Raw genomic sequence first — 14,375 nt, forward strand, 5'->3', positions numbered from 1 at the left:
GTATTCCTCTGAATTTTCAGGCCCCACCTGCGCCCATTGCCCCCCAAATAATCCTGAATGAATCAAGAATGAAATGAACTAACGGGACAATTAACATCATATTTCATAAGAAATCAAAAACTAAATCAAACCTGCATAAAAAACAAATGTAAAAGTGCAGTAGTCAAAAATACAGGAAGTAATAAAACATTGTTAGCAATCAGTGACAAAAAGCTTAAGAAAAAAACAACAAAATGTTTTAAGTCAGCATGTTGACGTAAATCATTATTTTTGCACTTTAGCTCCACATTACATTTTGTTTCTGGTTGCATATCTAATAATTTAGTGCGCTTTTAAATTTTTTTTTCTTTCTTTGTATGTTTAGTGTTAACTAGTGGGCACGCCACACACTCTGAGAAGCCCTGGATTAGTGACACGCCCACAGCTGGACAAACAATCGTCACTTTCAGGAAAAGAAATACACACGCACCTGCTCGCGATCATTCCTCCTCTTCTCATCCTCGGCCCGTCTGCGCTCCTCTTCCTCTTTGCGTCGCCGATCCATCTCTTCGACCCTCCTCTTCTCCTCTTGCTCTCGGCGGCGCTGCTCGCGCTCCTGCTGCCTCCGCATCTCACGCTCGCGACGCTGTTGCTGTGGACGCAACGACGAGACGTCAACAAAGAAAGCCCGATTGTCGATTGTGCGTTCAGCTGTGAAGGAGGAGTCCTGCACTGACCTCCTCCAGCCGTCGCCTCTGCTCCTTCTGCTGCTCGATGCGCTTCTGCCTCTCGGCCAGCAGTTGCCGCTTGTACTCCTCCTGCTCTCGCAGCTGCTGCTCCTGCAGGAGCTGCTGGTGGCGCAGAGCCTCCGATCGCTCCTTGTTCTCCTGCTGCAGGCGGATGAAGTCGCGGCGTAAAGTCGACTCTCCGGGCACGTTGACGATGGAGCTGGAAATACATTTTACAATTACAACTACGTCTTCAATTATCCATCTTCAAGTATGGTTACGGTGACCAGCATTTTTTCTACTTATTTAAAATTGCAACTATTAATTTTCCCCTGAAACTGAAATACAAGATGCAGACATTTTTATGCTGTTTTTTATTTTAATTATATTTACGTTAAAGAAAGTAAAAGTATAGAATACAGTTGTTTGAGATTATGCGTGGAGTTTTAATTTGAAAAAGAATAATAATTTAAAAAAAAAAAAAAAAACAATCCAGGCAATGAGTAACAAATATCAGTCTCTGCAGGAATTTCCCTTGATGAATTTTTATTTAATTTGATTTTAATTTAACCATGTAAAATAATTTGAGGAAAATTAAGTTCTTTGAACAATTTGAGATTTACAATAACTGAAGTCATGCATGGGAAAATTGCCATTGTTCAAATATTGTGGAGTTTCATTGAATTGGTGTATTTAGAAGAGCTGAGATATCTACAAGTGAATTACACGATAATTCATGTTTTTGTTCTGTCTTTTTTTTGCTTTCTTGCAAGGGCCGAATTGCACCGTCTAAAGGGCCGGATTCGGCCCCCGGGCCTTGAGTTTGACAAACTTGCTGTAAGCCATAGAACTGGAACATGGTTCCCCATGTTTGCATTTAATTAAACTATAATTGACAGTTTTAATAGAAATGTTATGCCAATTACAATTACAAAGTCAATTATCTGAACTCAATTCCAATTCAATTATAATTGTGTCATAATTGAAATTAATCATCAATTGCGCAGTTACAATTATAACTGACCCCAAACCCTGGAACCGGGGCTAAGTTTTACTCTTCGGGATCTTGCACAGACTCCTGCTCATACCTTGGTTCTCCTTCCTGCTCAGGTGGATCCTCCTCCTCCTCCTCACTGCCGCTGTACTCGTACTCCGTCTCATCTGTCCACGGGGGAACCAACAAGTCAATGAAAAGTGTCTGAACAGGCAACAGGGGAACGTCAGGCGGCTTCCATCAGACGCACCCTTCTCGCCTCTCTTCTTCTTGGTCCTGTCGATGTGGTCCTTGAGCTGGATCCGGACTTGCCGCTCGTTGGGCTGGTCCCGGATGAAGGGATGCTTCAGGAGCTGCTCGGTCGGAGGCCGCTGGGTGTAGTTCTTCACCAGGCAGCCCTCGATGAAACTGAAAAACTTCTTGGACCTGTGGGGTCAAAAGAAAAGCAGACGCCGCTATGAGCAGGGCTGGGATGAATTTTAATTGTAATTGCATGATTGATAATTAATTGCAATTATGACATAATTATAACTGTAATTGTAATCGAGAAAAATCTGTTGAAATTGTAATTTAATTTTAATTGAGCATGGAAATAATAAAAAATTAGTCAATTATAGTTTAATTAAACGCAAAATGTGGAACTATGTTACAGTTCTATGGCTTACACATATGTAATTAATAATTATTAAAATATGTTTCAGATCACAACCTGTCAGTTCTCTTTTTACCATTTAAAAAAACATTTCAATCGAGGGGTATAATTCAGGATTGGGGTCAATTATAATAATAATAATGGGTTTTTTTTTTCCATCACAACAGAAAAATATACCAATATTTTAATTGATTAGGAATCCTAAAAAATCATTAAATGATCGATAATATTTATTAGTGTATTTTACAGCTGATTTAAGAAATGGGTCAAAACCAACCCGTTATCATTAGAGATGCTAACAAAAAGCTAGCACAAAAGAAACGTTAAGTTCTACGAGGTTATTTTATTAAGGCTCAGTAATTCTGAGTAACTGAATTTTAACTTTTGTAATTGAGAACATAATTGTAATTGATTTTTAGGGGAAAAAAATATAATTTTAATTGTAAAAAATGCCAGTCACTATAATCGTAATTAAGTTGTAATTAAACATGGATAATTGAAGAAGTAAAAGGAATTGAAAAATATAATTGTCCCCAACCCTGAAATTTCCCAACAGCCTTATCGTTGCAAGATGAATATAGAGTTGTTGTTTTTTTTTCTCTGTGCAGACAATGTAGGAAAAAAAATTAATATAGAGCTTTAATATAGAAAGAAACACGGCAACTCACCACTTCTTAGACTTTAACCTGGGAGGAGGATTTCTTGGAATAAGGAAGAGTGCTCGCATTGGGTGCATGTCACAGAGAGCTGAAAATACAAGTAACACGTTCACAGGAACATTCAGCACCGAAAGACAATTTAAAAAAAAAACGATGTAACTTACGCGGCGCTCCTTCAGCCATTTCGATCGCTGTGATGCCACATGACCACAGATCACTCTGCGAGAGAGGAAAGTCACTCCGTGAGTACAGCAAAGAATCATGTGAAGAAATCAAAGTCCAGCTCTGAACAAGCAGCGAAAACTCGTTACCCTGTAGTCGTATGTGGCGTCCGGGTTCTCGTCACAGGCGATGACCTCAGGCGCCATCCAATAGGGCGTCCCGATGAAGGTGTTCCTTCTCCCTACTGTCCGGTCCAGCTGAGCACTCACACCAAAATCAACTGAGGAAGAAGCACATGGGGAGTTGTTTTATTTTGAAAGGGTGTCATGCAGTAGTTCTCAACCTTTTCAGCTTGCGACCCCCAAAATAAATCTGAATAATATCCATTGATATCCCTAGGATATAGTCATCTTAAAGATGTAAATCCTTGTTTAAATCAAAAATAAAATGGGTTAAAAGTGACCAAAAACGAGGGGAAAGGTGGTGAAATTGGCTTTTAGAAACCACAGAAATTGGTTAAAAGTTGCAAATTAGAGAGTAGGTGGCAAAAGTGGTGGAAAGGGTTTATAAGTGCAGAAAATATCTTGAAAGATGGAAATAATATGCAGAAGGGGCAGAAATGGCAAGAAAAATTGATGAAAATAGGTTAAAATATGGCAAATTGGATGTAGGTGCAGAACAATTGTTAAAATAGGCAAAAATGGGCTCAAATTGTTCAAAAAAATGATCTTAGTTTTTTGAAGGCATCAGATGACCCCAAGGTTGAGAACTCCTGGTGTAATGGCTTCTGTTTGAAAACATATTTACATTAAAAACGCTGCTCAGTATTAAAGTACCACACTCCCATCTAGTGGCTGTAGAGCAAACTGAAAGGGCTGTGTGTGTGTGTGTGTGTGTGTGTGTGTGTGTGTGTGTGTGTGTGTGTGTGTGTGTGTGTGTGTGTGTGTGTTAACAGCCTGACTCAAGTCGAAATTTTCCAGTATGATACTGGTCTGTGGCAAACAAAAGGCTCGGGGCCACTGATGGAGAGAGCAGCGAGCAAAGCTATGGACATGTGGTCATTGTGTATATATCAAGAGATAAAGGTCTAGACATGCCATTCATCTCTGCTTACTAATGCAGCGGTATGTGGTTAATGGTTCCTACAGTGACTCACGCTCTAACACAAGACAGACTTGCAGAACTCTAATTAATGTTCACTTTTCACATCCTTGACAGGAAGACGTGGATTCAAGGTTTCCAGAAAGAGACTGGACTCAAATTTAGACTTTGTTCATCACCCACTGGACAACTTCAGCTACATAATCCTGGCAGTACATTCCCATTATTCCTGTGGGTACTACTTACTAATATTTATAACTATAGCACAGAGGTGCTCAAGTCCTAGGGATGTACATTCAAAATTATAATAGACGATAACAAAAATACACAAACTGGCTCCAAAAACACAATAAACACAACACAATGACTCAAAAACAAACCAGACAACAACAAAAAACACAAAATGAGAAAAAGACATAAAATGACAGATTGACAAAACAACAAATATACACAAAAATGACTCCAAAGAAGCGAAGTGAGAACAAAAACAAAATGAGTCATAGCACAAACAAGAAGAAAAACAAACAAAATAACAAGAAAATACACAAAATTATTTCAAAAAACACGTGTAACAAAAGCACACATAACTGAAGTAAAATGAAAAAATAGAATCAAAAAACTAAAATACACGAAATGACTCAAAAACAGACAAAACAACAACAAAAAATACACAAAAATGACAGGATTACAACAAATATGCACAAAATATGCACAATGACAACAAAAATATGCAAAATGACAACAAAGGTACACTAAACAAACACAGAATACACAATACAATTACAAATACACACATGATGAGAGAAAATCAAAAAACCAAATCTTAAGCTATGGCTACAGTAGCAGCTCCTGGAATAAGGCTGATATATCTACGTGTACCAGTTTTCCTCACCCAGTTTGACTTCAGCGTTCTCGGTCAGCAGGACGTTCTGTCCTTTGATGTCACGGTGGATGACGTGGTGCGCGTGGAGGTGGGCCAGACCCTGAAGATGTGAAGCAGATTCAAACTGTAAGAACGAAGCAAAGGCAAAGAGAAAAAAAAAAGGAGAACATGTAAACACTCACTCTGAGGATCTCTCTGGAGATGTATGCGATCCAGTCCTCCTTCAACTGGTTCCCCTTCGTGTTCTTCACTAGGTCTGTGATGGAACCCGCGCCACAGAACTCCATCACCAGCTGTAGGAGGAAACACAAACGTCTCCGTTATCCGACTGCTGCATCTTAAAAAGACAATGGCAAAGGGGTCACTACTAGGGGGCGTTACCCAGAGCTGGTCGTCGTGGCCTGGGGGGCTCTTCTTGATGAAAGCCCCGTAGTAGGTGGCTATGTTCCTGTGGTGGGAGTACTTCTTCAGCATGTTGATCTCCAGTTTGATTTCCTCCTCTTCATCCTGCACAGATACATCGTCTTCACATGAATTCCACATCCATGAGGGATCAGGCCTTCAACACACATCACCATAAATGACAAGTACCAAGTACGAGTATGTATTCTCATGACATTTCTCTTGTTTGTTCCAGCTTGAAAACAGGAACACAGTTGTCCGATCTTTGTAGAAAGCAGATATTTTGTGTGTTTACAACATCCCGAATCAGAAAACTGCAGCTGGTTGTTTACGCGGGAGGTCGTAGAGTTGACATTAGCCGGTCTCTTTCTTTCACCCCCTCCTCTGCACTGCACAGCTGTTGGATTATCACACTCCCGACTGTGGGAGCCTCGCGCGACAAGAAAGGAAGGCGGGCAATCATATGGTGGATGATTGTCAGCTAAGGGGAGGATTTTAGCCAAATGACAACACGGAGGATAAGAGATAAAACTTGGCAATGAGCATCAGGGTGTTTTAAATCTGGGCTTGTTTAGTAAACTCCAGCATTATGCTCAGAGAAACACAAACCAAAAAATGCAGTATGAGGTTAACACTCTTGTATCAAACTTTCATATAATCACATGTTTAACAACCATTGGAATTCATTTTTCTGTTCCAATAAATGAAGTTGAAGGACGGTTTCCATTTTCAAAACAACAATATACATCAAAATCACAAATTTACTAAAAAAATGACAAAGGAAAATCCACAAAATGACAAAAAAAATTCAAAACACAACATAAACACAACACTAACAACAAACACAATTGCTCCAACAATACACAAAACAACAACATATATACTCAAAAATGACTGCAAATATCAACAAAATAAAACAAATTTGCACAAAAATGACTCAAAAAAGTCAAAGTTAAAAAAAATATACACAGAAATGACTACAAAAATGCAAAATGACACCAAAAACAACTAAAATGACAGAAAGATAGACAAAATGGTCAAACATAAAACAAACATAAAACAACACAATGACTCAAAAACACACAAAACAACAACAAATATACACAAAAAATGAAAAATGACAACAAAAATACACCAAATTATGTCAAAAACACACAAAACAACACAAATATACACAAACAATTCAAAATGACAAAAAAAATACACAAAATTATGTCAAAAACAACACAAATATGCACAAATGGCCACAAAAACATGACAACAAAAACACACAAAAAAGACACAAAACAAAGAAAATCCCAGGAAAATACACAAAAACTATTTCATAAACACCACATTTGTTTCGACACCACTGTAATTAAAGTTGCCAATCTTGGATTTAGAAACAGCTGCAATGATTTCGAGTGTTGGTCATTTGTGCGTGAGAAAAACTCTAATCCTAATCCATCTGTGACAGTGAGTAACTGTATCACACCCAGGATTTACAGCGTGAACAGCCTCTAGTACAGGTGTAACTGCATTTTGAGGGCTTGAATGGAGGTGTCGGTACATGATGATGATGATGACGCTCAGGCTGTGTGTGAGCCAAGCTGCAGCTGCTCCAGCAGACGAGCAGCCTCAGGACACGGAGGAACAGGTTGAACTTCCAGCGAGAGCACCTGCTTCCCTGAACAAGTGATCTCCATTTATTAGCGGCGCTGTTGTTATTGAGTTACAACATGTCAGACGGCACACCTCACACATATATTAAGCAATACCAAAACCAGGCCAGAAGCACGGAGCTCTGACTCATTGCAACGATGAAAACAGACGAGTCACAGCGCCAATGTACGACCTGGAAAAAGATGCTTGTGACACCAGACTTTAGTTGCTCAACTCACTAACGATGTAAGAAAAATAGATATATTATGAGATCTTACCATGCAATCTTTGTATAGTTCCAAAAATGTCAAAATAGGTTTTTTTTACCTTTTTTATTGAAAAAAAAAACCTATTTCATTACACTAACTTATGCATATGGGTCACTAGGTGTCAGTGACCCACATCAGACCTTGTTAAACTACCTCACTCCTCAATGCATCTTAGCTTGGAAGTTGATAATAAAACATATTGGGCATTTTTATAGATGTATGTGGTTACTTTTTTAAAGAACTTCACAGACTCCAGGTCTTTTGTAGAGGCAAAAGTTAAACTTTTTTTTTAAAAAAAAAGCAGTTTGACACTTTGAAAAACATACCGCTTGTTTTTGATATTAAAGGTGCAGTCCGCAACTCATATAAAAGTGACTTTTTGTCATATTTGCTAAAGCTGTCACTATGTAAGAACAGCTTTACGTCAAACTACGAGTTTGTGTGAAAAAAACACTCATTGAGCCCCGCCCCCTGCTGCTCCTGCAGCCTTTGGCAGATTGCCAGAATGCACCGCGACCGAGCAAAAAGAACCAATCAGAGCCAAGATTGTGTTTGATGGACTTTCTGACAGCTGTTGCTCAGCATTTAGCTGTTTGCAATATATATTGTATTGTTTAGTATTGGGATACATTCTATTGTCACACAAATCACATTGGCCTTTATAATAAAATGTCACACTAAAAAAGCACTAAAGGAATGTGCTCCTGACCTCTGTGACATCCATGACCTTGATGGCAGCCAGCTGTCCGGTCTTGACATGTCGTCCCTGGAAGAAAAGCAGAAAAAAAGTGTGAGTTTAACTCCAAACTGCACTTTTATCGTTACAGTAGCTGTGTTTCCATTACAGTTTTTAGAACAAAACCCGATATTTCTAAAGTTTCGACAAAGTACAATAGTGAAGGTTGTTTTGGAGCCTCGTAATTCCCGTAAAATCTGAGAAGTGGTCATTTGACCAAGTACATGACGTCCTGTGACGTGTAATTACGGAAAAAGTGTTTCCGTGGCACTTTTGTGATACATTTCAACATCAAAACGTCTAAAAACACCTCATGAAAACGTAAAAACTGTTTTCACAATTTTTTTTTTCCAAAATTCAGTTGTTTCCATTACCAGTTTTTATTGCGCTATTTAGATTTTGCGCATTTCCAAGGGTAATGGAAAAGCAGCTAGTGACAGTTACCACAGATTTTTTTATTCCTTTTGACACGACCGCAATTTACATGTAATCAATAGGACACGGAAATACCTCCGTGGCATGTTTTGGGACAATATGACGCATTCGCACGCTATTTTTCACAGAAAAAAATGCGTGCCTGAATGTCCAACAAACGGACGAGGTGATGATCTCGTTCAGAATCTTGGTTGGAGTAGTGATCATGTTCTCCTGTGACTGAAAATGAATGCAGAGCTTCGTCTGACGTGTGATCCTAATGTGTTTTTTTGTGATTATTATGACTGCATTCAAACCTAAAAAAGGCTCTGGTGCAAAGACAGGTTTGGCTGTTGGTGTATTAGCTGAACTGGTGGTCATTTTACCTGGTGACAAGTTGTTTGGGATCATATCACACATTTCCACGAGATTTTATTTTACCCATAAAACCCACTGAGGGTCAAAAGTGTAGCGAACCAACGAGTTAAAGCTCTCGTTACGTAATCTATAACCCTCCTGGCATCCGTAAATTTAACATTTAAAAAATGTTATTGTTTATGTAAAAAAAAAAAAAAAAAAAGTCGCATCGACTTCTGCTTCCCATCAAAAAACTTGGACATGTTCCTATAGGGAGCTGCATACCACAGCTGAGCTATAAGGTTCCTGCATTCCCCGTCTCCTCTCCTCTCACACCCTTCTGCCACTCCGTACATAAACAAAGGACGAAAATAGAGGCCTGGATCCACCCCCACCCCCTCCCCCTCCCACCACTAGAAAGGAGATAAAGCACTGGACGATTCACATGATATTCCCCTTCTCATGATGGTGTGTCACCACAGGAGCTGACACAAACCTCGTGTCTGAAAAAGTGCCGAAATGGCTATTTGTGGCGCATCAAGTGGCCATGTGCATCCTCGGCCTCTGCATTCCAGTCGCTTGAGACTGTATGGTTTATGAGAATAAAAAGGCAGGCGGGATTAGGGGCCCCTTCTTTTCACTGGACAGAAAAGGGATGAAGGGGACACTTTACAATGACTTTAATCCTCTCCACTTTGATCACAAGGGAGAGGCCAAAGTTGCGCCTACGTCTTTACAACTCTTTTTGAGAAAAGGTCACGGTATTCAGTGTCTGTCGACAAACCAAATCTGGAGCTAATGACGGTTCATTTGTTTAGTATCACTTCCGATTTTCCATCATTTCTTTTCAGATTGTACCCATTTTTGTGTCAATATACGAGTGGTTTACTCATTAGACCACCCGTTTTTTGACAGAAAATATGGTGGAAATGTGTGATATTCTCCCAAAACATGTCAATAAGCATTTAGTCTGTGTTATATAGCTATTTCCATTTCAGGAGGTGAATATTAGGTCATATTAGATCAGATTTTGCGCAAATACCTGTTTACGAAAAACAAATTGCATCTGTTGAATAGGAATAGTTTCCTATTCCTATTCAACATCATAAAGCAATTCCCGCTTGGTTTTGTTTGAAATAATAATAATAATAATAATAATAGTAATAAAAATAATGGAAGTGAATTCCATATTTTGCGTCCATTTTCCGCAATCAGGGTAAATCAGAGGTCCTAATTTCACCAGTTTGAAGGACAGGTCTTCATCGGCACAGCTTTACTCACAGTGCAGTTATTGTTGGAGGAGGCGACGTAGGCAGAACCAAAATAGATGGAGATAAGCAAATTTTTCTGCCAAATTGGCATTTCTGGACTGAATGACTCAAAAATAACAAAAAACATTTCTCCACCCCCTCCTGTTGCTGTCCACCATCTTTTCTTGACTTAATCTGCTGTTCTTTTTATTTCCTCACATCCTTTCATATTGTCTTTCTCCTGCTTACGTTCACATTTGTTTACTGTAATTCCTGCAATATGTTTATTCTCTTTTCCTCCAAAACCTCCAATCAATCAATCAATCAATCAATCAAATCAAATCCTTTATTTATATCCCATATTCTCCGTTTTTGTGTGATCCTAAATGTTCAATATGGGACTGTGGTGTGGCAAATGGCCAACAGTGGGACGGCTGACGTCATGGAAATTCATGCAAACCACTGAAAAAGAAGTTAACTTAATGTTTTAGTTAGCATTTACAAAGGAAACCACTGGAATGGTTTCATATGGCGAGATCTACATTAGCATAGCAACATGCTAGGACAGTACAGCATGAGCTCACCTCAGTCATGGTGAAACAACCGTAGGCAACAAACTGTTTCTACATTAATCAAACGGTTACTAACCCTACCAGCTATTGTGTGTTTAGTTAATGAAGACCACAAAGCTTGGTGTAATATGAATGTTTTACTCGTGACTCGCAGTGAGACACGTTTTGGAGCCTCAGGTTGTTTGTTCGTAGGCGAGCTAGGCGTGGCTGCAGAGGGGTTATCTGAGGCACTAAGCTATCACTCAGCCCCCCCTTAGGCCTTCATCTCCACTCCTCCATCCCTGCTCCTCTTAACTAAGGCCAGATGTGCTGCTGGCCGTTTGCCAGCTCAGCACTAAACCAACGAATCACTTTCTTTCCTCAAAGGCAGCAAAAAACCCTAAAACAGAAAATACACTCTTCGATAATGTTCGATTATTGCTGTTGGAAAGACAAAAAAATGGCACAATCCCTAATATACACTACAAAGTCAATTAGTATATACTGTCAACTCTACTATATTGGACAAGTATGATTAGGATGATGACCGATGATGAGCGTTCCCAGTTAAGTATACTGCAAAGTTTCCCAAGATGCATTTGGAACCAACAACGACAAAAACCTGAAGCACACTGAGGCTAAATATCTCCATTGATTCTCCACCTTTGAAAGCTCTGAAAGTGACAAAGTAGAATATCAACAAGTGCTCATTTGTTCTATAAAACTTACGGAAAAATTATTCTACTATGACATTTCGGAGATTTTCGGAAAACTTCCATTGTGCTATTGACCAAACTTCCAGTTAACTTCACAACAAGAGCCCTATTTACAAAAGCATTAAAAAACTAATGGAAGACAAAAAGATATGCTTTTGTTTTGAAAAGGGGATGCTTGACTTTTAGCTTGAAGCTGGTCCCAGGACGTTTTTACCTTCCACTTGCAATGCATCATGGGGCGGTTGAGTATGACTGGTGTACCCACCGTGCACACTTATATAGTAACTATCCGGGTATTTCTCATGTACTCAATCTTTCCATACTATCTAATGTGAACGCACCACATACTACATCATTTTGAGGATCAGACTTAGTATGAGTAGTATGGGAGTATGCGACTTTACAGCAGCTGGGTGACTCACGCTTTAGAGTGGATTCTCTCCTTAGTCTTTAGCATTGCTCAGCATTATCATCAGTGGTCTGCAGTGGGTAGAAGACGAGGAGCATTTCCCATACAGGCTTTTATCCACTTCACCCATGGCTGACCAGAAGCTCTCTCCCTCCCTCCCAGTTTTCCCCTAATGCGAGATTGATTAGCTTAGCATCTGTTTAAACTGAGTCCACCTACAGCTTTAAAACTGACTGACGTGCCTTCTAACCGGTCATGCAGGTGCAAAACCAACTCCTGCTATGAGTTAACGCAGCGTGGGAGCTGCTGCCTGGTTCTTCCAAAGGTCACTGGTGACAAAGTCGGAGAGGGATGGTTGGAGCCGTGGTAACGTGGGACGCTTGACCTCCCTCAGTCTCCTGTGCTCACCGGGTCATGTGGAGATCTAAGATGACATTTGAACCAGTGGAGGGAAGAAGTGGGAGCACCGGAGGCGAAAAGGAAAAAACAAACAAACCATAAAACGCACAATTCCTGGAATTCCAATCAAACACCAGCGTGATGGTCAAATTCTAAGAATGGCCACTCCTGTAAACAGACACAAGATATTCTTAATTTTGCTTATTTTTGTTGAAAAATCTAAAACAGATCATTGAATAGTTTGCAGATTTAAAATTGAATTATAAAAGAGTGTAATAATTCAGATAATTTTCCTCTATTTACACGCTATTAACTGTAATTAGGTCCCGAGCAACAACGGTGCGTAGGACCCTATTGTAATACACCTCGTTTTTATTATTATTATTATTCTTACAAAAAAGTGATTGCATTTTTGAGGCCCTGAACACATTCAAAAACTCATGAAAATTTGAACATTGGAACATTGGTCCTGGCTGATCGCTGCACTCCGTAGCCACGTGGGCGCCAGAGCCAATCACTGGAGAGCCCACCTCCACGCCCCACCCATTTTGGAACATACAGAGATGATGTCATCAGTCCTACCTCCGCAGTGACGATGTCATCCCCATGTTCTAATCCAATCACTGGAGAGCCCCCACCCATTTTTAAAAATACAGTGATGATGTCATCAGTTAGATATCAGTGCAGTCCAGGCCAAAGCAATCTGAACGTTTCAAAATACAAATATAGGCCACAATATGAGATGGAAACTCTGTGCAAATTTAAATATAATTAAATTAAAAATAAATATAATAAGCTATATAACAGACTTAAATCTTACTTGAATGTTTTGGAGAATATCACACATATCCATGTTATTTTATTGGTAAAATGGCCGTGTTTGAAACAAATTGGGGAAATCCTTAAAAGCCAAATTACTTTAACATCATAACTGTAATCTCTGCAGTTAGAAGCAATCTGAAGATCAAACAGGAAGTCATTTTGTTGGAAATGAAACGGCCGACTTAAGTGTTGTCTAAACAAACTCAGCCTTGGACTTGGTGGCCACTTGCCTCCTGCTTACTTATCATCATGCCAGAGGTTGCCCCAGCAGAAAACAGCGGATGTAATCAGTGTGGCACCATCATGCGAGGATGGGGGGCGTGGGGTCATGAGGGCGGGGCGTTGCTCATTCGTCCACATGTGAGGACAGTAGAGATTAAACTAATGTTCATTCCAGGCGATGATTTCAACAAATGTGGAGCATCGCACATGCATCATCCCCTCATTCTGACGCACTAATATTAGTCTGGTCTCAGTAATAGAGTCAGTTGAAGCTATAGTGATAAAGTATTTATATATAAATATATCTGTGTGACAGATGTGTTTGAGCTAAAAGCTGCAGCACATGATGGCTCCTCCACTTCTTAATACTGCTGCTGCATACCAGCACACTGACCCAATTCTCACACAGTAACAACCCCCCACCCTCCCTCCCTCCCTCCGCCTTCCCAGAGGACCGAGCATGAAAGTGGCACAACGATGAGGAAGTGGACTGAGGGAGGTAACTGTACACTGTACAACCATCGATCAGAGTGCAGTAACTGCTGTGGGGAGGCACAACGCCGCTTTTACCAACCGCTGCTACTACATCAACGACAAAACGCGTCTGCTTCACCACTTGTTTGGCAGCTCTGTGGGTAATAATAAAGATTTATGACGCCCCCGCAAACTGTCCCAAAGAGTCAAGACTAGACACTGTGTGCGCCTTTTGTGTCTCAGCCTGACGGCATTCGAGTAACGAGTTAGAAATACACACACACACACGGACTGAAACACACAGACAGTTCTGTTGGGCCAAGAAGTGATCGGTCAAGGGGATGCTATGGGTCTTGTGACACCCATTGAGAGGGAGGGTCAGCGCGGGTGAGACTGGGACAAAAGGAATACACACTAGAGTGGGCTGCAGCTTTAATGTTACACTGTTTAACACGAGGCTTAACGCAAGAATCTGCAAAGCCTCACAGGCAATCAGCAGCCAGTAAAAGTCAACCAAAGTATATACAGACTCCTATATTGAAGAATTTGGAAAGA

General features: G+C 40.1%; 1 protein-coding gene across 20 annotated transcripts in view; it reads right to left on the bottom strand.

Annotated features, from left to right (window-relative positions):
• Positions 1 to 14,375, bottom strand: part of LOC114473721 (mitogen-activated protein kinase kinase kinase kinase 4-like) — a 31,500-nt gene that overhangs the window by 11,804 nt on the left and 5,321 nt on the right. For all 20 annotated transcript variants that reach the window (XM_028463636.1, XM_028463583.1, XM_028463609.1 and 17 more), the window contains exons 3-13: positions 8,180 to 8,236; positions 5,540 to 5,665; positions 5,341 to 5,451; positions 5,168 to 5,258; positions 3,324 to 3,454; positions 3,177 to 3,231; positions 3,022 to 3,100; positions 1,952 to 2,127; positions 1,796 to 1,868; positions 717 to 927; positions 470 to 631 (exon numbers count right to left, since the gene is read on the bottom strand). In XM_028463636.1, coding sequence (XP_028319437.1) covers positions 470 to 631; positions 717 to 927; positions 1,796 to 1,868; positions 1,952 to 2,127; positions 3,022 to 3,100; positions 3,177 to 3,231; positions 3,324 to 3,454; positions 5,168 to 5,258; positions 5,341 to 5,451; positions 5,540 to 5,665; positions 8,180 to 8,236 — 1,272 coding nt within the window. The remainder of the gene's footprint in view (positions 1 to 469; positions 632 to 716; positions 928 to 1,795; positions 1,869 to 1,951; positions 2,128 to 3,021; positions 3,101 to 3,176; positions 3,232 to 3,323; positions 3,455 to 5,167; positions 5,259 to 5,340; positions 5,452 to 5,539; positions 5,666 to 8,179; positions 8,237 to 14,375) is intronic.

This window comes from Gouania willdenowi, chromosome 2 (genome assembly GCF_900634775.1).
Source record: "Gouania willdenowi chromosome 2, fGouWil2.1, whole genome shotgun sequence".
Taxonomy (NCBI): Eukaryota; Metazoa; Chordata; class Actinopteri; order Blenniiformes; family Gobiesocidae; genus Gouania; species Gouania willdenowi.